General features: G+C 49.1%; 1 protein-coding gene across 1 annotated transcript; it reads left to right on the forward strand.

Moving 5' to 3' along the window:
* Positions 1–2127: 2127 nt before the first annotated feature.
* LOC141155354 (general transcription factor II-I repeat domain-containing protein 2-like) lies at positions 2128–3963 on the forward strand. The gene has a single exon (XM_073642253.1). It carries the CDS (start codon positions 2128–2130, stop codon positions 3961–3963), a length of 1836 nt encoding a protein of 611 aa, XP_073498354.1.
* Positions 3964–24357: the final 20394 nt, after the last annotated feature.

Genomic DNA, 24357 nt, shown 5'->3' on the forward strand with positions numbered 1-24357 from the left:
CTCCTGTGTCGTGTAGTATATAGAGGATCTGTCAGCTCTCCTGTGTAGTGTAGTATATAGAGGATCTGTCAGCTCTACTGTGTGGTGTAGTATATAGAGGATCTGTCAGCTCTCCTGTGTGGTGTAGTATATAGAGGATGTGTCCTGTGTGGTGTAGTATATGGAGGATCTGTTAGCTCTCCTGTGTGGTGTAGTATATAGAGGATCTGTCAGCTCTCCTGTGTGGTGTAGTATATAGAGGATCTGTCAGCTCTCCTGTGTGGTGTAGTATATAGAGGATGTGTCCTGTGTGGTGTAGTATATAGAGGATCTGTCAGCTCTCTCCTGTGTGGTGTAGTATAGAGAGGATCTGTCCTCTCTCCTGTGCGGTGTAGTATATAAAGGATGTGTTAGCTCTCCTGTGTGGTGTAGTATATAGAGGATGTGTCCTGTGTGGTGTAGTATATAGAGGATCTGTCAGCTCTCTCCTGTGTGGTGTAGTATATAGAGGATCTGTCAGCTCTCCTGTGTGGTGTAGTATATAGAGGATCTGTCAGCTCCCCTGTGTGGTGTAGTATATAGAGGATCTGTCAGCTCCCCTGTGTCGTGTAGTATGTAGAGGATCTGTCAGCTCTCCTGTGTGGTGTAGTATACAGAGGATGTGTCCTGTGTGGTGCAATATATAGAGGATCTGTACGCTCTCCTGTGTGGTGTAGTATATAGAGGATCTGTTGGCTCTCCCGTGTGGTGTAGTATATAAAGGATCTGTCGGCTCTCCTGAGAAGTGTAGTATATAGAGGATCTGTTAGCTCTCCTGTGTGGTGTAGTATACAGAGGATGTGTCAGCACCCCTGTGTGATGTAGTATGTAGAGGATCTGTCAGCTCCTCTCCTGTGTGGTGTAGTATACAGAGGATGTGTCCTGTGTGGTGTAGTATATAGAGGATCTGTCAGCTCCCCTGTGTGGTGTAGTATATAGAGGATCTGTCAGCTCTCCTGTGTGGTGTAGTATATAGAGGATCTGTCAGCTCTCCTGTGTGGTGTAGTATATAGAGCAGGGGTCTCAAACTCGCGGCCCGCGGGCCAACTGCGGCCCGCGGGACAATATTTTGCGGCCCCCCGCCTGGAAAAGCACTTAGCCACCTTAGTCCCCTTCCCTCCGGTACTTGAAGAAGATGAAGTCGCCGCTCTGAACGCACTTGGTGCAGGTCAGCCTCCGGCGGTGTTACACAGCGGGCAGCGCTCCACCGCCAAGTACAGTACCTCGGCGTCTCACCAGGGGGAGTAAGTGGCGGTGGAGCGCTGCCCGCTGTGTAACACCGCCGGAGGCTGACCTGCACCAAGTGCGTTCAGAGCGGCGACTTCATCTTCTTCGATGGGAGGGACACGGAGAGGCAAGTACCGGGGGGGGGGGGTAGGAGCTTGGGACCCCTCGGTGCACAGGGCGCGTTCATAGAGAAGACACGTCTCCCAGCTCGGGGCTTCCCTTGCGCTGGGAGACGCCATGACAGCAGCTTCTTCTTTTGTTTTCAATCTAGTGCAGGCTTGGAAGAAAAAAAAAGTGGGGCGTGGAGAGCGTGACTGACAGGCTCTCCAGCCTGTCAGTCACGCTCTCCACGCCCCACTTTTTTTCTTCTTCTTCCCAGTCAGGCGACAGGACGTTCTGCCATTGGAGGCCCTGCATGGGAGGAGGAGACGCAGGGGTTTCTCAATGGGCGTCTCCTTCTCCCTGGCTGTGTTGTGATCCAATCACATCAAAGAGTGTCACAGACAAGGAGTTTTTTTCTTCCTGGCTGTGACTCTCACTGTGATTGGATTGAGGCACATGGAGAAGGAGACGCCCATTGAGAAACCCCGGCGTCTCTTCCTCCTTGATGCTCAGTATTAGCATACAGGGCAAGAAATATACAGGGGGGCACAGCAGAGTGGAGGAGTGCTATTTTTATAAACCAGACCAGGTGCGTGCCCACCCTAAAGGTATTTGGCTACTCCTGTGAGTAAAAATCAGGTCCTCTTTAATGTTGCCGAAGGTCATGCTAGGCAGCTAGGGGGACTGGGAAACTCTATTTCCGCTCATCCAGAGCACCTTGTGCTGAAGTGGGTATCTCAAGGCACCATAGGCCTAAGTTTTTGCTACGCAGCCCCAAATATGTCTTGCTCAAAGCCTGCAGTGAAGAGAAAGGTTGATGATGAGCACAGACAATTTCAGGAAAAGTGGGAAAAGCAATATTTCTTTATTGAGCACAAGGGCATCCCAACTTGTCTTATTTGCACAGAGAAAGTTGCAGTGCCCAAAGAATACAATTTGAAGCGTCATTACACAACTAGACATGCTGAGGAGTATGCAAAGTACCAGGAAGATGAGAGAGCCAACCAGGTTGCTAAACTTAAGACATGTCTGCTGAGGCAACAAGATTTCTTTAAGAAAGCAACCAAAGAGAATGATGCAGCAGTCGAAGCCAGCTACGTAGTTAGTATGATGATTGCTAAAGCAGGAAAGTCATTTAAAGAAGGGGAATTTATAAAAAAGTGCATGTTACAGGCTGCAAGTATTATCTCTCCAGAAAAGAAAGGTCAGTTTAGCAACGTCAGCCTTTCTTCCAACACCGTGGCAGAGCGCATTTCTGACCTTTCAAGTGACATTTATGATCAACTGTGTGAGAAAATAAAATGTTTCAGTGTATACTCAGTCGCTCTTGATGAGACCACAGACATCACCGACACTGCCCAGCTTGCAATCTATGTCCGGGGTGTTGATGACAATTTTGAAGTCACAGAGGAGTTGCTCTCACTAGTTCCAATGCATGGCCAGACCACCGCCCAAGAGATATTTCACCAGCTGTGTGATGCTTTTCAGAATGCTGGTTTGCCTTGGAGGAAGTTTGTCGGAATAACAACTGATGGAGCGCCATCAATGATCGGGAGGAAAAAAGGACTGGTGGCACTTGTTAATAAAAAAAAGGAAGAGGAAGGTTTAGAGGAGGTCATTGCTCTGCACTGCATTATCCATCAGCAGGCCCTTTGCAGCAAATGCCTGAAGTTTGACAACGTGATGTCTTTCGTTGTGAAATGCATCAACCAAATCAGATCCAGGGGCTTAAAACACAGAATGTTTCGTGCTTTTTTAGAGGAAATAGAGTCAGAATATGGGGATGTGCTCTACTTTACCGAGGTGCGTTGGCTCAGCAGGGGAAACGTATTAAAGAGATTTTTTGAGTTGAGAGCGGAAGTGAAAGCTTTTATGGAGAAAGATGGGGCTTCTGTTCCTTTGCTAAGTGATCCAAAATGGCTCATGGACTTAGCTTTTTTGGTTGATATCGCACATGAGCTTAATGTACTGAATAAGAGGTTACAAGGCCAGGGGCAACTTGTCAGTGCTGCCTATGACAGCGTGAGAGCGTTCTCTACAAAACTTATATTGTGGAAAGACCAGCTTTCTCAAACAAACCTTTGCCATTTCCCAGCATGCAAGTCACTCATTGATTCAGGCACACTATTCAGTCATGAGGAGTATGTGGATGTCATTTTGAGGCTACAGGAGGAATTTGATCATAGATTTGCAGACTTCAAGAGACACAGAGCCACATTTCAAATTTTTGCAGACCCCTTCTCCTTTGATGTGCAAGATGCCCCTCCAGTGTTTCAAATAGAGCTCATTGACTTGCAGTGTAACTCTGAACTCAAAGCCAAGTTTAGGGATGTGAGTGGAAAAGCAGACAAACTTGGGCAATTTTTAAGAGAATTGCCCCCCAGCTTCCCTGAGCTTTCCCGAATGTTCAAGCAGACCATGTGTCTATTTGGGAGCACATACTTGTGCGAAAAGCTCTTCTCTACCTTGAACTTCAATAAGTCAAAGTACAGGTCTAGAATTACTGATGCTCATCTTCAAGCTGTGCTGAGGGTCTCAACTGCTTCCTCACTTACGCCAAATGTGGCTCGGCTATGCAAGAGTAAGCGCTGTCAGATCTCTAGCAGCAAGAAGTAGGCAGATAAAGCCATGTTCAAACAGTTTATGTCCATTCATGTTCTAAAAGTTAAATGTTAAAGAACTGTTAATAAAGACATTTGAATCTGAATAATGATATTTTGTAAGCGCATTTTTTGTGGAAAACTTGATGCGGCCCAGCCTTACCCAGAATCTACCTCCAGCGGCCCCCAGGTAAATTGAGTTTGAGACCCCTGATATAGAGGATCTGTCAACTCTCCTGTGTGGTGTAATATATTGATGATCTGTCAGCTCTCCTGTGTAGTGTAGTATATAGCGGATCTGTCAGCTCTCCTGTGTGGTATAGTATATAGAGGATCTGTCAGCTCTCCTGTGTGGTGTAGTATATAGAGGAGCTGTCAGCTCTCCTGTGTGGTGTAGTATATAGAGGATCTGTCAGCTCTCCCCTGTGTGGTGTAATATATAGAGGATCTGTCAGCTCTCCTGTGTGGTGTAGTATATAGAGGATCTGTCTTGTGTGGTGTAGTATGTAGAGGTCCTGTCGGATCTCCTGTGTGGTGTAGTATATAGAGGATCTGTCTGCTCTCCTGAGTGGTGTAGTATATAGAGGATGTGTCCTGTGTGGTGTAGTATATAGAGGATCTGTCAGCTCTCTCCTGTGTGGTGTAATATATAGAGGATCTGTCAGCTCTCCTGTGTGGTGTAGTATATAGAGGATCTGTCTTGTGTGGTGTAGTATGTAGAGGATCTGTCGGATCTCCTGTGTGGTGTAGTATATAGAGGATCTGTCTGCTCTCCTGTGTGGTGTAGTATATAGAGGATGTGTCCTGTGTGGTGTAGTATATAGAGGATCTGTCAGCTCTCCTGTGTGGTGTAGTATATAGAGGATCTGTCAGCTCTCCTGTGTGGTGTAGTATATAGAGGATCTGTCAGCTCTCCTGTGTGGTGTAGTATATAGAGGATCTGTCTGCTCTCCTGTGTGGTGTAGTATACAGAGGATGTGTCAGCTCTCTCCTGTGTGGTGTAGTATATAGAGGATCTGTCAGCTCTCCTGTGTGGTGTAGTATATAGAGGATCTGTCAGCTCTCCTGTGTAGTGTAGTATATAGAGGATCCGTCAGCTCTCCTGTGTGGTGTAGTATATAAAGGATCTGTCAGCTCTCATGTGTGGTGTAGTATATAAAGGATCTGTCAGCTCTCCTGTGTGGTGTAGAATATAGAGGATCTGACAGCTCTCCTGTGTGGTGTAGTATATAGAGGATCTGTCAGCTCTCCTGTGTGGTGTAGTATATAGAGGATCTGTCAGCTCTCCTGTGTGGTGTAGTATATAGAGGATCTGTCAGCTCTCCTGTGTGGTGTAGTATATAGAGGATGTGTCCTGTGTGGTGTAGTATATAGAGCAGGGGTCTCAAACTCGGCTGGGTATATGGGCCGCACATGGAAAAAATTTGAATTTGGGGGGCCGCATTCTTTGTTCAATGTGACACCATTTTTTTTTGTATACACCTTTTGAACATTTTTTCCGTGTTTATTTTTTTTATAGCTTGGGTCGTTATGGATGTGGTGATAATAAACGTGCACTTTTTTGTGTTTACTTTAGTTTACATATAAAACAGCATTTTTAGTGCCCAATATTTTTTCATGCTTTATTTTTATTTTTTTGATTTTTACAATTTTGTTTCCCCCAATTGGCCACATTCAGTAATATTGTCTTGCAATTAGCATCATATAGTAATAATGGCAAACATCCTGTGGCTATGTGCCCCATCCAGGTCCCCATCCTGTGGCTATGTGCCCCATCCAGGTCCCCATCCTGTGGCTATGTGCCCCATCCAGGTCCCCATCCTGTGGCTATGTGCCCCATCCAGGTCCCCATCCTGTGGCTATGTGCCCCATCCAGGTCCCCATCCTGTGGCTATGTGCCCCATCCAGGTCCACATCTTGTGGCTATGTGCCCCATCCAGGTCCCCATCCTGTGGCTATGTGCCCCATCCAGGTCCCCATCCTGTGGCTATGTGCCCCATCCAGGTCCTCATCTTGTGGCTATGTGCCCCATCCAGGTCCCCATCTTGTGGCTATGTGCCCCATCCAGGTCCCCATCTTGTGGCTATGTGCCCCATCCAGGTCCCCATCTTGTGGCTATGTGCCCCATCCAGGTCCCCATCTTGTGGCTATGTGCCCCATCCAGGTCCCCATCTTGTGGCTATGTGCCCCATTCAGGTCCCCTCTTGTGGCTATGTGCCCCATCCAGGTCCCCTCTTGTGGCTATGTGCCCCATCCAGGTCCCCATCTTGTGGCTATGTGGCCCATTCAGGTCCCCTCTTGTGGCTATGTGCCCCCTGTTCTTCACACACATAAAATAGAAAAAAAAAAAAAAGATGGATTTTCACCTGTCCTCCGTTCCCTCGACGGCCTTCCTGCAGATGTGGCCCGCAGGCACCACAGAGTCCGACCCCTTGACGATCCCGACCTGGTCCAGGAGGAGCCGCCGACAGCAGCGCTGCATTGCCGCACAGAGACTGTTTCCCAGCACTGCATTTCCAATGCCAGCCGCCGGCCAATCAGAGGCCAGCAGCTGATAGCTGCGTATGGCAATGACGTCATACTCGCTGCGCCGACACGCAGATATCAGCTGCTGGCCTCTGATTGGCCAGCGGCTGGCATTGGAAATGCAGTGCTGGGAAACAGTCTCTGTGCGGCAATGCAGCGCTGCTGTCGGCGGCTCCTCCTGGACCTGGTCGGGATCGTCAAGGGGTCTGTGCCTGCGGGCCGCATAAAGCAGCCTCAGGGGCCGCATGCGGCCCGCGGGCCGCGTGTTTGAGACCCCTGATATAGAGGATCTTTCAGCTCTCCTGTGTGGTGTAGTATATAGAGGATCTGTCAGCTCCCCTGTGTGGTGTAGTATATAGAGGATCTGTCGGCTCTCCTGTGTGGTGTAGTATATAGATGATCTGTCAGTTCTGCTCTGTGTTGTAGTATATAGAGGATCTGTCAGCTCTCCTGTGTGGTGCAGTATATAGAGGATCTGTCAGCTCTCCTGTATGGTGTAGTATATAGAGGATCTGTCAGCTCTCCTGTGTGGTGTAGTATATAGAGGATCTGTCAGCTCTCCTGTGTGGTGTAGTATGTAGAGGATATGTCAGCTGTCCTGTGTGGTGTAGTATATAGAGGATCTGTCAGCTCTCCTGTGTGTTGTAGTATATAGAGGATCTGTCAGCTTTCCAGGGTGGTGTAGTATATAGAGGATCTGTCAGTTCTCCTATGTGGTGTAGTATATAGAGGATCTGTCAGCTCTCCTGTGTGGTGTAGTATATACAAAATCTGTCAGCTCTCTCTTCTGTGGTGTAGTATACAGAGAATGTGTCCTGTGTGGTGTATTATATAGAGGATCTGTCAGCTCTCTCCTGTGTGGTGTAGTATATAGAGGATCTGTCGGCTCTCCTGTGTGGTGTAGTATATAGAGGATCTGTCAGCTCTCCTGTGTGGTGTAGTATACAGAGGATGTGTCCTGTGTGGTGCAATATATAGAGGATCTGTGCGCTCTCCTGTGTGGTGTAATATATAGAGGATCTGTTGGCTCTCCCTTGTGGTGTAGTATATAAAGGATCTGTCGGCTCTCCTGTGTGGTGTAGTATATAAAGGATCTGTCAGCTCTCTACCGTGTGGTGTAGAATATAGAGGATCTGTCAGCTCTCCTGTGTGGTGTAGTATACAGAGGATCTGTCAGCTCTCCAGTGTGGTGTAGTATATAGAGGATCTGTCAGCTCTCCTGTGTGGTGCAGTATATAGACGATCTGTCAGCTCTCTCCTGTGTCGTGTAGTATATAGAGGATGTGTCAGCTCTCCTGTGTAGTGTAGTATATAGAGGATCTGTCAGTTCTCCTGTGTGTTGTAGTATATAGAGAATCTGTCAGCTTTCTCTTGTGTGGTGTAGTATATAGAGGATCTGTCAGCTCTCCTGTGTGGTGTAGTATATAGAGGATGTGTCCTGTGTGGTGTAGTATATAGAGGATCTGTTAGCTCTACTGTGTGGTGTAGTATATAGAGGATGTGTCAGCTCTCCTGTGTGGTGTAGTATATAGAGGATGTGTCCTGTGTGGTGTAGTATATAGAGGATCTTTCAGCTCTCCTGTGTGGTGTAGTATATAGAGGATCTGTCAGCTCCCCTGTGTGGTGTAGTATATAGAGGATCTGACAGCTTTCCTGTGTGGTGTAGTATATAGAGGATCTGTCAACTCTCCTGTGTGGTGTAGTATATAGAGGATCTGTCAGCTCTCCTGTGTGGTGTAGTATATAGAGGATCTGTCAGCTCTCCTGTGTGGTGTAGTATATAGAGGATGTGTCCTGTGTGGTGTAGTATATAGAGGATCTTTCAGCTCTCCTGTGTGGTGTAGTATATAGAGGATCTGTCAGCTCCCCTGTGTGGTGTAGTATATAGAGGATCTGTCGGCTCTCCTGTGTGGTGTAGTATATAGATGATCTGTCAGTTCTGCTCTGTGTTGTAGTATATAGAGGATTTGTCAGCTCTCCTGTGTGGTGTAGTATGTAGAGGATATGTCAGCTGTCCTGTGTGGTGTAGTATATAGAGGATCTGTCAGCTCTCCTGTGTGTTGTAGTATATAGAGGATCTGTCAGCTTTCCAGGGTGGTGTAGTATATAGAGGATCTGTCAGTTCTCCTATGTGGTGTAGTATATAGAGGATCTGTCAGCTCTCCTGTGTGGTGTAGTATATACAGAATCTGTCAGCTCTCTCCTCTGTGGTGTAGTATACAGAGAATGTGTCCTGTGTGGTGTAGTATATAGAGGATCTGTCAGCTCTCTCCTGTGTGGTGTAGTATATAGAGGATCTGTCGGCTCTCCTGTGTGGTGTAGTATATAGAGGATCTGTCAGCTCTCCTGTGTGGTGTAGTATACAGAGGATGTGTCCTGTGTGGTGCAATATATAGAGGATCTGTGCGCTCTCCTGTGTGGTGTAATATATAGAGGATCTGTTGGCTCTCCCTTGTGGTGTAGTATATAAAGGATCTGTCGGCTCTCCTGTGTGGTGTAGTATATAAAGGATCTGTCAGGTCTCTACCGTGTGGTGTAGAATATAGAGGATCTGTCAGCTCTCCTGTGTGGTGTAGTATACAGAGGATCTGTCAGCTCTCCTGTGTGGTGTAGTATATAGAGGATCTGTCAGCTCTCCTGTGTGGTGCAGTATATAGACGATCTGTCAGCTCTCTCCTGTGTCGTGTAGTATATAGAGGATGTGTCAGCTCTCCTGTGTAGTGTAGTATATAGAGGATCTGTCAGTTCTCCTGTGTAGTGTAGTATATAGAGAATCTGTCAGCTTTCTCTTGTGTGGTGTAGTATATAGAGGATCTGTCAGCTCTCCTGTGTGGTGTAGTATATAGAGGATCTGTCAGCTCTCCTGTGTGGTGTAGTATATAGAGGATGTGTCCTGTGTGGTGTAGTATATAGAGGATCTGTTAGCTCTACTGTGTGGTGTAGTATATAGAGGATGTGTCAGCTCTCCTGTGTGGTGTAGTATATAGAGGATCTGTCAGCTCTCCTGTGTGGTGCACTATATAGACGATCTGTCAGCTCTGTCCTGTGTGGTGTAGTATAGAGAGGATCTGTCCTCTCTCCTGTGTGGTGTAGTATATAGAGGATGTGTCAGCTCTCCTGTGTGGTGTAGTATATAGAGGATCTGTCCGCTCTCCTGTGTGGTGTAGTATATGGAGGATCTGTCAGCTCTCCTGTGTGGTGTAGTATATAGAGGATGTGTCCTGTGTGGTGTAGTATATAGAGGATCTGTCAGCTCTCTCCTGTGTGGTGTAGTATATAGAGGATCTGTCAGCTCTCCTGTGTGGTGTAGTATATAGAGGATCTGTCAGCTCCCCTGTGTGGTGTAGTATGTAGAGGATCTGTCAGCTCTCCTGTGTGGTGTAGTATACAGAGGATGTGTCCTGTGTGGTGCAATATATAGAGGATCTGTACGCTCTCCTGTGTGGTGTAGTATATAGAGGATCTGTTGGCTCTCCCGTGTGGTGTAGTATATAAAGGATCTGTCGTCTCTCCTGAGTAGTGTAGTATATAGAGGATCTGTTGGCTCTCCCGTGTGATGTAGTATATAAAGGATCTGTCGGCTCTCCTGTGTGGTGTAGTATATAGAGGATCTGTTAGCTCTCCTGTGTGGTGTAGTATATAGAGGATCTGTTAGCTCTCCTGTGTGGTGTAGTATATAGAGGAGCTGTCAGCTCTCCTGTGTGGTGTAGTATATAGAGGATCTGTCAGCTCTCCTGTGTGGTGTAGTATATAGAGGAGCTGTCAGCTCTCCTGTGTGGTGTAGTATATAGAGGATCTGTCAGCTCTCCAGTGTGGTGTAGTATATAGAGGATGTGTCCTGTGTGGTGTAGTATATAGAGGATCTGTTAGCTCTCCTGTGTGGTGTAGTCTATAGAGGATGTGTCAGCTCTCCTGTGTGGTGTAGTATATAGAGGATCTGTCAGCTCTCCTGTGTGGTGCAGTATATAGACGATCTGTCAGCTCTCTCCTGTGTGGTGTAGTATATAGACGATCTGTCAGCTCTCTCCTGTGTGGTGTAGTGTAGAGAGGATCTGTCCTCTCTCCTGTGTGGTGTAGTATATAGAGGATGTGTCAGCTCTCCTGTGTGGTGTAGTATATAGAGGATCTGTCCGCTCTCCTGTGTGGTGTAGTATATGGAGGATCTGTCAGCTCTCCTGTGTGGTGTAGTATATAGAGGATGTGTCCTGTGTGGTGTAGTATATAGAGGATCTGTCAGCTCTCTCCTGTGTGGTGTAGTATATAAAGGATCTGTCAGCTCTCCTGTGTGGTGTAGTATATAGAGGATCTGTCAGCACCCCTGTGTGGTGTAGTATGTAGAGGATCTGTCAGCTCTCCTGTGTGGTGTAGTATATAGAGGTTCTGTCAGCTCTCCTGTGTGGTGTAGTATATAGAGGATGTGTCCTGTGTGGTGCAATATATAGAGGATCTGTGTGCTCTCCTGTGTATTGTAGTATATAGAGGATGTGTCCTGTGTGGTGTAGTATATAGAGGATCTGTCAGCTCTCTCCTGTGTGGTGTAATATATAGAGGATCTGTCAGCTCTCCTGTGTGGTGTAGTATATAGAGGATCTGTCTTGTGTGGTGTAGTATGTAGAGGATCTGTCTGCTCTCCTGTGTGGTGTAGTATATAGAGGATGTGTCCTGTGTGGTGTAGTATATAGAGGATCTGTCAGCTCTCCTGTGTGGTGTAGTATATAGAGGATCTGTCAGCTCTCCTGTGTGGTGTAATATATAGAGGATCTGTCAGCTCTCCTGTGTGATGTAGTATATAGAGGATCTGTCTTGTGTGGTGTAGTATATAGAGGATCTGTCAGCTCTCCTGTGTGGTGTAGTATATAGAGGATCTGTCGGCTCTCCTGTGTGGTGTAGTATATAGAGAATCTGTCTGCTCTCCTGTGTGGTGTAGTATATAGAGGATGTGTCCTGTGTGGTGTAGTATATAGAGGATCTGTCAGCTCTCTCCTGTGTGGTGTAGTATATAAAGGATCTGTCAGCTCTCCTGTGTGGTGTAGTATATAGATGATCTGTCTTGTGTGGTGTAGTATATGGAGGATCTGTCAGCTCTCTCCTGTGTGGTGTAGTATATAGAGGATCTGTCAGCTCTCCTGTGTGGTGTAGTATATAGAGGATCTGTCTGCTCTCCTGTGTGGTGTAGTATACAGAGGATGTGTCAGCTCTCTCCTGTATGGTGTAGTATATAGAGGATCTGTCAGCTCTCCTGTGTGGTGTAGTATATAGAGGATCTGTCAGCTCTCTCCTGTGTGGTGTAGTATATAGAGGATCTGTGTGCTCTCCTGTGTAGTGTAGTATATAGAGGATGTGTCCTGTGTGGTGCAGTGTATAGAGGATCTGTCAGCGCTCCTGTGTGGTGTTGTATATAGAGGATCTGTCAGCTCTCCTGTGTGGTGTAGTATATAGAGGATGTGTCCTGTGTGGTGTAGTATATAGAGGATCTGTCAGCTCTTCTGTGTGGTGTAGTATATGGAGGATCTGTCAGCTCTCCTGTGTGGTGTAGTATATAGAGAATCTGTCAGCTCTCTCCTGTGTGGTGTAGTATATAGAGGATCTGTCAGCTCTCCTGTGTGGTGTAGTATATAGAGGATCTGTCTGCTCCCCTGTGTGGTGTAGTATATAGAGGATCTGTCAGCTCTCTTGTGTGGTGTAGTATATAGAGGATCTGTCAGCTCTCCTGTGTGGTGCAGTATATAGAGGATCTGTACGCTCTCCTGTGTGGTGTAGTATATAGAGGATCTGTACGCTCTCCCGAGTGGTGTAGTATATAAAGGATCTGTTGGCTCTCCTGTGTGGTGTAGTATATAGAGGATCTGTCAGCTCTCCTGTGTGGTGTAGTATATAGAGGATCTGTCAGCTCTCCTGTGTGGTGTAGTATATAGAGGGTCTGTCAGCTCTCCTGTGTGGTGTAGTATATAGAGGATTTGTCAGCTCTCCTGTGTGGTGTAGTATATAGAGGATGTGTCCTGTGTGGTGCAATATATAGAGGATCTGTCAGCTCTCTTGTGTAGTGTAGTATATAGAGGATCTGTCAGCTCTCCTGTGTGGTGCAGTATATAGAGGATCTGTCCGCTCTCCTGTGTGGTGTAGTATATAGAGGATCTGTCAGCTCTCCCGTGTGGTGTAGTATATAAAGGATCGGTCGGCTCTCCTGCGTGGTGTAGTATATAGAGGATCTGTCAGCTCTCCTGTGTGGTGTAGTATATAGAGGATGTGTCCTGTGTGGTGAAATATATAGAGGTTCTGTCAGCTCTCCTGTGTGGTGTAGTATATAGAGGATCTGTCGGCTCTCCTGTGTGGTGAAGTATATAGAGGATCTGTCAGCTCTCCTGTGTGGTGTAGTATATAGAGGATGTGTCCTGTGTGGTGAAATATATAGAGGATCTGTCAGCTCTCCTGTGTGGTGTAGTATATAGAGGATCTGTCAGCTCTCCTGTGTGGTGTAGTATATAGAGGATCTGTCAGCTCTCCTGTGTGGTGCAGTATATAGGGGATCTGTCTGTTCTCCTGTGTGGTGTAGTATATAGAGGATCTGTCAGCTCTCTCCTGTGAGGTGTAGTATATAGAGGATCTGTCAGCTCTCCTGTGTGGTGTAGTATATAGAGGATCTGTCAGCTCTCCTGTGTGGTGTAATATATAGAGGATGTGTCCTGTTTGGTGTAGTATATAGAGGATGCGTCCTGTGTGGTGCAATATATAGAGGATCTGTCCGCTCTCCTTTGTGGTGTAGTATCTAGAGGATCTGTCTTGTGTGGTGTAGTATATAGAGGATCTGTCAGCTCTCCTGTGTGGTGTAGTATATAGAGGATGTGTCCTGTTTGGTGTAGTATATAGAGGATGCGTCCTGTGTGGTGCAATATATAGAGGATCTGTCCGCTCTCCTGTGTGGTGTAGTATATAGAGGATCTGTCAGCTCTCCTGTGTGGTGTAGTATATAGAGGATCTCTCTGCTCTCCTGTGTGGTGTAGTATATACAGGATGCGTCCTGTGTGGTGCAATATATAGAGAATCTGTCCGCTCTCCTGTGTGGTGTAGTATATAGAGGATCTGTCAGCTCTCCTGTGTTGTGTAGTATATAGAGGATCTGTCAGCTCTCTCCTGTGTGGTGTAGTATATAGAGGATCTGTCTGCTCTCTTGTGTAGTGTAATATATAGAGGATCTGTCAGCTCTCCTGTGTGGTGTTGTATATAGAGGATCTGTCGGCTCTCCTGTGCGATGTCGTATATAGAGGATCTGTCAGCTCTCCTGTGTGGTGTAATATATAGAGGATGTGTCCTGTGTGGTGAAATATATAGAGGATCTGTCAGCTCTCCTGTGTGGTGCAGTATATAGGGGATCTGTCTGTTCTCCTGTGTGGTGTAGTATATAGAGGATCTGTCAGCTCTCTCCTGTGAGGTGTAGTATATAGAGGATCTGTCAGCTCTCCTGTGTGGTGTAGTATATAGAGGATCTGTCAGCTCTCCTGTGTGGTGTAAAATATAGAGTATGTGTCCTGTTTGGTGTAGTATATAGAGGATGCGTCCTGTGTGGTGCAATATATAGAGGATCTGTCCGCTCTCCTGTGTGGTGTAGTATCTAGAGGATCTGTCTTGTGTGGTGTAGTATATAGAGGATCTGTCAGCTCTCCTGTGTGGTGTAGTATATAGAGGATGTGTCCTGTTTGGTGTAGTATATAGAGGATGCGTCCTGTGTGGTGCAATATATAGAGGATCTGTCCGCTCTCCTGTGTGGTGTAGTATATAGAGGATCTGTCAGCTCTCCTGTGTGGTGTAGTATATAGAGGATCTGTCTGCTCTCCTGTGTGGTGTAGTATATACAGGATGCGTCCTGTGTGGTGCAATATATAGAGAATCTGTCCGCTCTCCTGTGTGGTGTAGTATATAGAGGATCTGTCAGCTCTCCTGTGTTGTGTAGTATATAGAGGATCTGTCAGCTCTCTCCTGTGTGGTGTAGTATATAGAGGATCTGTCTGCTCTCTTGTGTAGTGTAATATATAGATGATCTGTCAGCTCTCCTGTGTGGTGTTGTATATAGAGGATCTGTCGGCTCTCCTGTGCGATGTCGTATATAGAGGATCTGTCAGCTCTCCTGTGTGGTGTAGTATATAGAGGATGTGTCCTGTGTGGTGAAATATATAGAGGATCTGTCAGCTCTCCTGTGTGGTGCAGTATATAGGGGATCTGTCTGTTCTCCTGTGTGGTGTAGTATATAGAGGATCTGTCAGCTCTCTCCTGTGAGGTTTAGTATATAGAGGATCTGTCAGCTCTCCTGTGTGGTGTAGTATATAGAGGATCTGTCAGCTCTCCTGTGTGGTGTAATATATAGAGGATGTGTCCTGTTTGGTGTAGTATATAGAGGATGCGTCCTGTGTGGTGCAATATATAGAGGATCTGTCCGCTCTCATGTGTGGTGTAGTATCTAGAGGATCTGTCTTGTGTGGTGTAGTATATAGAGGATCTGTCAGCTCTCCTGTGTGGTGTAGTATATAGAGGATGTGTCCTGTTTGGTGTAGTATATAGAGGATGCGTCCTGTGTGGTGCAATATATAGAGGATCTGTCCGCTCTCCTGTGTGGTGTAGTATATAGAGGATCTGTCAGCTCTACTGTGTGTTGTAGTATATAGAGGATCTGTCTGCTCTCCTGTGTGGTGTAGTATATACAGGATGCGTCCTGTGTGGTGCAATATATAGAGAATCTGTCCGCTCTCCTGTGTGGTGTAGTATATAGAGGATCTGTCAGCTCTCCTGTGTTGTGTAATATATAGAGGATCTGTCAGCTCTCTCCTGTGTGGTGTAGTATATAGAGGATCTGTCTGCTCTCTTGTGTAGTGTAATATATAGAGGATCTGTCAGCTCTCCTGTGTGGTGTAGTATATAAAGGATCTGTCTTGTGTGGTGTAGTATATATGACTCGCCCCCTGGGCCTTGGGGCACTCGGATCCGGGCAGTAGGGGAACGATGGGAGTAGTAGTGGCAACCCGGTTCCGTGGCTCAGGGTGGTCAGGCCAGTGGTAGTCCGTTATGCGCTGATGATTATGTCCGACTACGCCACCCGTGGATTGCGGTTATTAGGAATCGCCGCTGCATGCACACCGCTGGGGCTGATGAGGTGTGCAGCTAGGGTAGTGTGACTCCCCACGGGAAGAGTGCGGCCCCAGGGCAGTATAATGGATGGTGGGAGTGATGGTGGTGAGAGTCCCAGTACCGGTAGTGCTGGAGGCACGAAGGAGCACACAGACAACAGGTTGCAGTCCAGGGCCTTTACTAAAACAGGTAAACTGACCCATAAACAGTCCCGGCTAGGAGGGGACCTGGATGTCTGAGAGCAATGGGGAAATTGGCCCTAGTCAGCGTGAGGGTGTAGGCCTACCGTGCTTTCTGTGCTCCTTCTGGCTATCTCCTCCTTATAGGGTAACAGCCCACGTTTCCGAGCTTTCCGTGTACTCTCGCCTGTATGGCCTGCAACGTGGGTTCCTTTCTGCTCCCGGCCTGGTACGGCTTTACTGGTCCCTTCTGTTGTGGCAGAGCCTCCAGGTTTCTTAGGCCAAGGAACATACAGTCCCCTGCGGACTGGTTGTCTGCTGTGGGATGTGGAATCCTCCTAGCCTCAGACACCAAAGTCTGGTAAATTAAGTCCTTTATCTGCTAAGACAGGCTCACTTCGCCTCTTGTCTCTGGCTTGTGGCTCTCCTCCTGCCACTCTTCCTCTTAGGTGCAATACAACTTTCTGTCCTTGCTCTGCTCCGGGACAAGTCTCAGTACTGAGACAGGTCATCCAGTTCTCTCTAACCCTGCCCCCAGTTCCAGCTTTTATATTGGCAGCCCGCTCCCCCTACTGGCCTGAGACAGGAGGTACTGCATGCTAATGTTCCCCTGACTAGAGAACCTCCCCCTTGCTCTCAGACACAGCTTTATTACATTTTGTGGCATCCAGGCCAGGGTGACACATTCCCCCCTAGTAAAATTTAGTACTCCGGGACTAAACAATAAACAAAGACAATATGCATGACCATAAAACATTATCAGGAAAGTGACGCACAGATTGAGTTCTTAATTTCACAGTGTGGTCTGTGACCGGGTGTCCATATCACCAATACAACGGGGAGCCTTAACCAGGTGGGGGTCTGTCCTACCCCAAGTCCTTTACAGTCTTAGTTCATTCCTTGGTTAGGCTCCAAACGCAGTCCATACAAGGTCCCGGTTATAAAAAGTCCATAACCTGTGAGTCCTTACGGTAGCTGCAAGAAACTGAAACACAGAATTACCAAACATGCATGTAACTTGGCAAACATTTCAACATTTGGCAACAGGGTTATTTACAATTTTAGTGAACTCTATATTCTCCAGCGAGCGGGTATCTGTCCCTTTGTGCTCCTGGTTGATCTCCTTAACCCACTGTCTGGTGGTGGACCGACTTGGCTTTCCCCACTAGCGTTAGGGGTACAGCTGCCAGCTGGGTGTACAGGTAGGGCAGGCAGCTGTCTGCGGGTTCTTTGGCTTACCGCAGGCATGGCAGGCTCACTGTCAGCAGAGGGTTGACTCTCCTGGGCTGCTGATACAGGCTCTTCTGCCTCTGGAACCGCTTGCTCCTCTTCACCTTCCGGCTCTGGTGTTGGTTGTTGCTGTGCCGGTTGCAGGAAATGCAGGACGGGTACCACTATGGCATCATTTATTCGAGTCCAGGACTGAGGGAACTCTCCGAGAACGGTGTTGATCATTTCTTCCTTGTCCTCTGCGGGTTCAAGGTCTCTCTGATCCTCTTCTGCACTACGGAGTTGCTTGGGGCACCTTTTGAGGTGGTCTCTGGAGACGGTACTAGTGGTTTCTCCTCCGTCCTTGGTGATCACCCACACCTTCGGGTTGTCGTGGTCAGACTGCAGTACGGTGTAGGGTTCCCTTTCCCACTGGTCGTCCAACTTATGTAGCCTTCTCTTCCGCTTCAGGACCTGCTCACCAGGTTCCAGGGGACCAGCAGGGGCGTGTTGGTTGAAGAGTTTTTCTTGCCTCTCTCTCACCTGGGCCAGGCTCCTCTCCACACTCTCCTGTACCTTCTTGTACTGCAGTTGCCTTTCCGTATCCCAGTCCGCATCCGGGGAGGTGTCCTCAGGCGTTAGGACTCCCATCTCCAGGTCTACGGGCAGCTTACCTGGTCTGGCTTGCATCAGGTAAGCCGGGGTGCAGTTTGTAGCATTCACCGGGATATGGTTGTATAGGTCTATCAGGTCCGGCAGTTTTTCTGGCCACAGGCTACGTTCCTCCAGGGGCAACGTCTTCAGGAGGTCAATGACTATATTGTTAATTTTCTCACACATCCTGTTGGTTTGTGGGTGGTAAGGCGTTGTCCGAATCTTCTTACAGCCATAGAGGTTGCAGAACTCTTGGAAGATTTCAGCCTCGAACGCTGGACCCTGGTCTGTCAGGACCTGTTCCGGATACCCGTGTGGACGGCAGAAGTATTGTTGGAAGGCTCTGGCCGCTGTTTGGGCTGTCAAGTCTTTTACCGGGACCACCACTAGAAAACGGGAATAGTGGTCCACGATTGTCAGGGCATAGATGTATCCTGACCGGATTGGAGCCAATTTGACGTGGTCCAGAGCTACCAGCTCAAGAGGCTGCGTGGTGACGATGGGCCTCAAGGGTGTCTTCTGGCTGGCACTGTCCTTCCTCCTTAGGTGACAAGGGCCACAGTCTCTGCACCACTTTTCTACAGCCCCTCTCATGCCTACCCAAAAGAACCGTCCTCTTAGCAAGAACTCCAGTTTCTTCCAACCGAAGTGCCCCGCTCTGTCATAGTAAGCCCCCAGGACCATAGCTGCATCCCGCCTTGGGACTACGACTTGCCAGGTCAGCTCGTGCGTCCGGTGGTTGACAATCCTTCTGCACAGCTTGCCTTCGTAGAGGAACAGCTTGCTCTTCTCCTTCCACTGCTGCTTGGCTTCCTCTGGAGCATCGGGATCCATGCGGGCGTCCTCCTGGGTCAGCAGATCTTTCACCAGGCAGATGGCAGGGTCACTATCTTGCGTCTCGGCCCAGCTGTGGTGAGGTAGGGGATTGATCATCACGGTTGTTAGATCCTCCTCCTTCACGCGGTGGGAGTATTGAGCGGCTCCATACCGGTGAAACCCGGGGAGTTCTACCTCCTCCAGCTCTTCTGGGTCTTCGTCACCTTCAGGTAAGTGAGGCATCCTCGATAGGGCGTCAGCGTTGGTATTGGTTTTGCCGGCCCAGTACTTGATCACGAAGTCATAGTTGGAGAGACGGGCCATCCACCGCTGTTCTAGGGCACCCTGTCTTGAATTGTCCAGGTGTGTCAACGGGTTGTTGTCCGTGTACATGGTGAACTTTGCGGAGGCCAGGTAATGCTTGAAGCGTTCTGTCACGGCCCACACCACCGCCAAGAATTCTAGCTTGAAGGAGCTGTAATTCTCCGGGTTCCTCTCGGTGGGCCTCAGTTTCTGGCTGGCGTACGCGATCACGCTTTCTCTGCCCTGCTGGTTTTGGGACAGTACTGCTCCCAGTCCCACATTACTGGCGTCCGTGTGGAGAATAAAAGGCTGACCATAATCAGGGTAGGCCAGGATCTCATCCCCCGTGAGGGCCATCTTCAACTGGCAGAAGGACTCCTCTTCCGGTTTATCCCACTTGAAGAGTGGCTTTTGGCTCCTGGACTTAGACTGTCCGATTAGGAGGTCCTGCATAGGAGCTGCCATCCTAGTGAACCCGGGGATGAACCTTCGGTAGTAGCCTACCAATCCGAGAAACTGTCTCACCTCTTTGATGTTCGAGGGGCTTGGCCAGCTCTTGATTGCCGTGACCTTGTCAGGGTCGGGGGCCACTCCTTCCGCGCTTACCACGTGCCCTAGGTACTGGACCTTTGGTTTCAGCAGGTGACACTTCGATGGTTTCACCTTCAGGCCATAGCCTGCCAGGGCTTCGAACACCTCGGCGAGGTGCTTTAGATGGTCCTTGTAGGTTTTCGAATAGACGATCACGTCGTCCAGGTAAAGGAGGACCGTCTCGAAGTTTCAGTGCCCTAGACAGCATTCCATCAGCCGCTGGAAGGTCCCTGGTGCGTTGCAGAGCCCGAAAGGCATACAGTTGAACTCGCTCAGTCCCATCGGGGTAGTGAAGGCGGTCTTCTCCTTGTCAGCCTCTGCCACAGGAACCTGCCAGTACCCGCTAGTAAGGTCCAAAGTAGAAAAGAAGTTAGCTGATTTTAGTGCGGCTAAAGACTCCTCTATTCTAGGCAGCGGGTATGCGTCTTTATGGGTGATACGGTTCATTTGTCTATAGTCTACGCACATTCTCATGGTGCCGTCCTTCTTTTTCACCAGAACCAGGGGGGCTGCCCAGGGGCTACAGCTATCTCTAATGACCCCAGCTTCTTTCATTTCTTTTAGCATGCCCTTTGCGTTCTGATAATGTGCAGGGGGTACAGGTCTGTGTCTTTCTTTTATCTTTCTTTTATCGGTGGGTGGCTCCCTGTGGGGATGTGGTGTTCTATCCCCTTTACTCTGCCGAAGTCTAGCGGGTGCTTACTAAAGACTCTCTCGTACTCCTGTACCACCCGGTAGACTCCTTGTTTTTGGTGCAGGGGAGTGGAGTCAACACCCACATGGAGTTTCTGGCACCAGTCCTCCTTTTGTTTCTGGGAGCCATTACCCTCTGCCTGTGGAGATGGAGGCAGGGGTTCCACGGCCCTGATAGCTTTGTGTTCGACAACAAACAGTTTGGCGAGTGTAGCATACCTGGGTAAGTGTAATTCCTTCTCCCCAATGTTGAGGATGCGGACGGGCACCCTCCCATGACGGACATCAACCACCCCCCGGGCTGTCAAAATGGTGGGTCTGCTGTCCGAGTACACGGGTTCTACCATGGCTTGGTAGTCTCTACCTCTCAACCCGATTGCAGTCCGACACCAGATCATCATTTCACTTTTGGGAGGCATGGAAATGGGGAATGGGTCACTCAGTCTTACGCTACCGATCTCACCACCAGACAGTTCTACCTGCTGCCGTCTCATCTGGGCTTTTTTCTCCTTGTTGAGGACTCTCTGTTGGCTGGAACTAGCATTCACCGCCACCTGTTGTAGAATTACAATTACCTCTGAAAGACAATTTTCAATCACGTTAGTACCCACAGTTATTTTAGGGTGACTTTCACGACGGTCAATGTCCACAATAATTACTCCCTGAGCCGGCAGTTCAACTTTACCAATCTTAATGGTCATCTCCTTGAACCCCATCTGCGGCACGGGTAAGCCATTACTGGCGATGATGCTCAAGTTACTGTCTGTGTGATATCAGCATCAGTCCAATACTGCTTAAAAAGTACATAAGGGATAGTGGTTACTTGCGACCCAGTATCCAGCAAGGCGCTCATGGGGATACCGTCCAGCACCACGGGTAAAACCGGGCGTCCCCCAACGTACTTATCACGACAATTATAAGGGCCTGGTGATCTTATGCCTGGGGGTTGGCCCTGTGCCCCAGGTTGGACCCGTTTAAATTACAGTACCTGGAAATGTGTCCGGGCTGGTTGCATCGACGGCAAATGGGCTGTCCATCCTCTGCGTAGCGGTCTCTGGGCCTCCCTCGGAACGACGGGATCCTCCTCTGTCGACGACACGGGACATCCTCCGGACTTGAAGCCAGCTCAATGGGTCTTGACGGGTCCACTTGTAACGCCTGGACGGTCCTGGTCAACGCCGCGACGCTCCTGGTCAGCTCCTGGACTTGGTGGTGCAGATCTTTCGACGGGGCTTGGTTCAGGGCCTGTGCATCAGCCTCCATGGAGTCCATAGAGGAGGGCGCCGCCTCCTGGTGGTAGGTGAGAGCAGGGTGCCGGGGGTTTATAGCGCCACTTGTTGCGGGTTCTCGGAGCACCCTTATGGCCCTGTCCTTGAATTGGGCAAAGGTCAGGTCAGGGTTCTGAAAGAACATGAGGCGCAGCTGGGTCCTGTGGGCGCTAGACAGCAGACCTTCTATAAACTGTTCTGTCAGTAGCTTATCCGTATCCTGCACGCTGCCAGGGTCAGCTTGTTTGATGGCCGTCAAGGCTTCCTGCTAATTTAGGGCATAGTCTCTGATGCTGTCCTGTGCCCGCTGCTTACATCCATAGAACCTCATTTTAATTTCAGCGGAGGTACGTGTGTCAAAGGTACCTCGCAGCCGGGCCAGAATGTCCTTCACAGTCCTTTTCTCCTCAGCGGGCCATGACTTTAACTCCCTTTGGGCTGCGCCAGTTAACTGCCCTGTTAGTATGCTAACCTTCTGTTCCTCTGTCAGGGGGTAGACTTGGAACAAACTGTACAGCCTTTCCTTAAAATCAGTTAGGGCATGGGGCTCCCCTGAATAGTTAGGCAGCCAGGCCGCTCCAGGGATGTAAGGCAGGGAAAATGGCATCACCGCTGCTGCAGCTGCACTGGTGGTAGTGGGCGCCTCTGTGTCCGACATCTTCCTACCCCCTAGTTAAGCGCGGCCTACCTTCCGACGATCCTCTTCTGTAGGCCGCGGCTCCGCTGGTGCTGCTCCGGACGAGGACCTTGCGTCGCGTCCTGGTGACGTCAGCGTCGCTCTCTCTCCCTTCCAGGACCTTGCGCAACGTCGGTGCGTGGGGCGGAGCTTCGGGTCTCGCGCCGTTTGGACGTCCACGCCCCTCTTCTTCCCGTGCGGCGTCCTGAAGATGGCGTCCGATGGCGGGAAAGCGGCTGAAGATGGCGGAAACCGACGGAAGATGGCGGGAGACGGCTGGAAATGGCGGGAAACCTCCTTTCAGGTAGGTGCACAGTCTTTTTGAAGGCACGCAGTGCCCGGTGGTTGCGGGCACGAAATCCTGCCGACTACGCCAAAGCTGACTCGCCCCCTGGGCCGTGGGGCACTCGGATCCGGGCAGTAGGGGAACGATGGGAGTAGTAGTGGCAACCCGGTTCCGTGGCTCAGGGTGGTCAGGCCAGTGGTAGTCCTTTATGCGCTGATGATTATGTCCGACTACGCCACCCGTGGATTGCGGTTATTAGGAACCGCCGCTGCATGCAGACCGCTGGGGCTGATGAGGTGTGCAGCTAGGGTAGTGTGACTCCCCACGGGAAGAGTGCGGCCCCAGGGCAGTAAAATGGATGGTGGGAGTGATGGTGGTGAGAGTCCCAGTACCGGTAGTGCTGGAGGCGCGAAGGAGCACACAGACAACAGGTTGCAGTCCAGGGCCTTTACTAAAACAGGTAAACTGACCCATAAACAGTCCCGGCTAGGAGGGGACCTGGATGTCTGAGAGCAATGGGGAAATTGGCCCTGGTCAGGGTGAGGGTGTAGGCCTACCGTGCTTTCTGTGCTCCTTCTGGCTATCTCCTTCTTATAGGGTAACAGCCCACGTTTCCGAGCTTTCTGTGTACTCTCGCCTGTATGGCCTGCGACGTGGGTTCCTTTCTGCTCCCGGCCTGGTACGGCTTTACTGGTCCCTTCTGTTGTGGCAGGGCCTCCAGGCTTCTTAGGCCAAGGAACATACAGTCCCCTGTGGACTGGTTATCTGCTGTGGGATGTGGAATCCTCCCAGCCTCAGACACCAAAGTCTGGTAAATTAAGTCCTTTATCTGCTAAGAAAGGCTCACTTCGCCTCTTGTCTCTGGCTCTCCTCCTGCCACTCTTCCTCTTAGGTGCAATACAACTTTCTGTCCTTGCTCTGCTCTGGGACAAGTCTTAGTATTCAGACAGGTCATCCAGTTCTCTCTAACCCTGCCCCCAGTTCCAGCTTTTATAGGGGCAGCCTGCTCCCCCTACTGGCCTGAGACAGGAAGTACTGCATGCTAATGTTCCCCTGACTAGAGAACCTCCCCCTTGCTCCCAGACACAGCTTTAATTACATTTTATGGCATCCAGGCCAGGGTGACACATATAGAGGATCTGTCAGCTCTCCTGTGTGGTGTAGTATATAGAGGATGTGTCCTGTGTGGTGTAGTATATAGAGGATCTGTCAGCTCTCCTGTGTGGTGTAGTATATAGAGGATGTGTCCTGTGTGGTGTAGTATATAGAGGATCTGTCAGCTCTCCTGTGTGGTGTAGTATATAGAGGATCTGTCAGCTCTCCTGTGTGGTGTAGTATATAGAGGATGTGTCAGCTCTCCTGTGTGGTGTAGTATATAGAGGATCTGTCAGCTCTCTCCTGTGTGGTGTAGTATATAGAGGATCTGTCAGCTCTCCTGTGTGGTGTAGTATATAGAGGATCTGTCAGCTCTCCTGTGTGGTGTAGTATATAGAGGATGTGTCCTGTGTGGTGTAGTATATAGAGGATCTGTCAGCTCTCCTGTGTAGTGTAGTATATAGAGGATCTGTCAGCTCTCCTGTGTGGTGTAGTATATAGAGGATCTGTCACCTCTCCTGTGTGGTGTAGTATACAGAGGATCTGTCAGCTCTCTCCTGTGTGGTGTAGTATATGGAAGATGCGTAATGTTTGGTGCAATATATAGAGGATCTGTCCGCTCTCCTGTGTGGTGTAGTATATAGAGTATCTGTCAGCTTTCCAGTGTGGTGTAGTATATAGGGGATCTGTCTGTTCTCCTGTGTGGTGTAGTATATAGAGGATCTGTCAGCTCTCCTGTGTGGTGTAGTATACAGAGGATCTGTCAGCTCTCCTGTCTGGTGTAGTATATAGAGGATCTGTCAGCTCTCTCCTGTGTGGTGTAATATATAGAGGATCTGTCAGCTCTCCTGTGTGGTGTAGTATATAGAGGATCTGTCTTGTGTGGTGTAGTATGTAGGGGATCTGTCGGCTCTCCTGTGTGGTGTAGTATATAGAGGATCTGTCAGCACTCCTGTGTGGTGTAGTATATAGAGAATCTGTCTTGTGTGGTGTAGTA

This window comes from Phyllobates terribilis, unplaced genomic scaffold (assembly GCF_046119375.1).
Source record: "Phyllobates terribilis strain yellow unplaced genomic scaffold, ASM4611937v1 Scaffold_1__5_contigs__length_1240528914, whole genome shotgun sequence".
NCBI classification, from domain to species: domain Eukaryota; kingdom Metazoa; phylum Chordata; class Amphibia; order Anura; family Dendrobatidae; genus Phyllobates; species Phyllobates terribilis.

Excerpts from the sequence above, each read along its gene's own strand:
- LOC141155354 (XM_073642253.1), top strand. The coding sequence starts at position 2,128 with ATGTCTTGCTCAAAGCCTGCAGTGAAGAGAAAGGTTGATGATGAGCAC.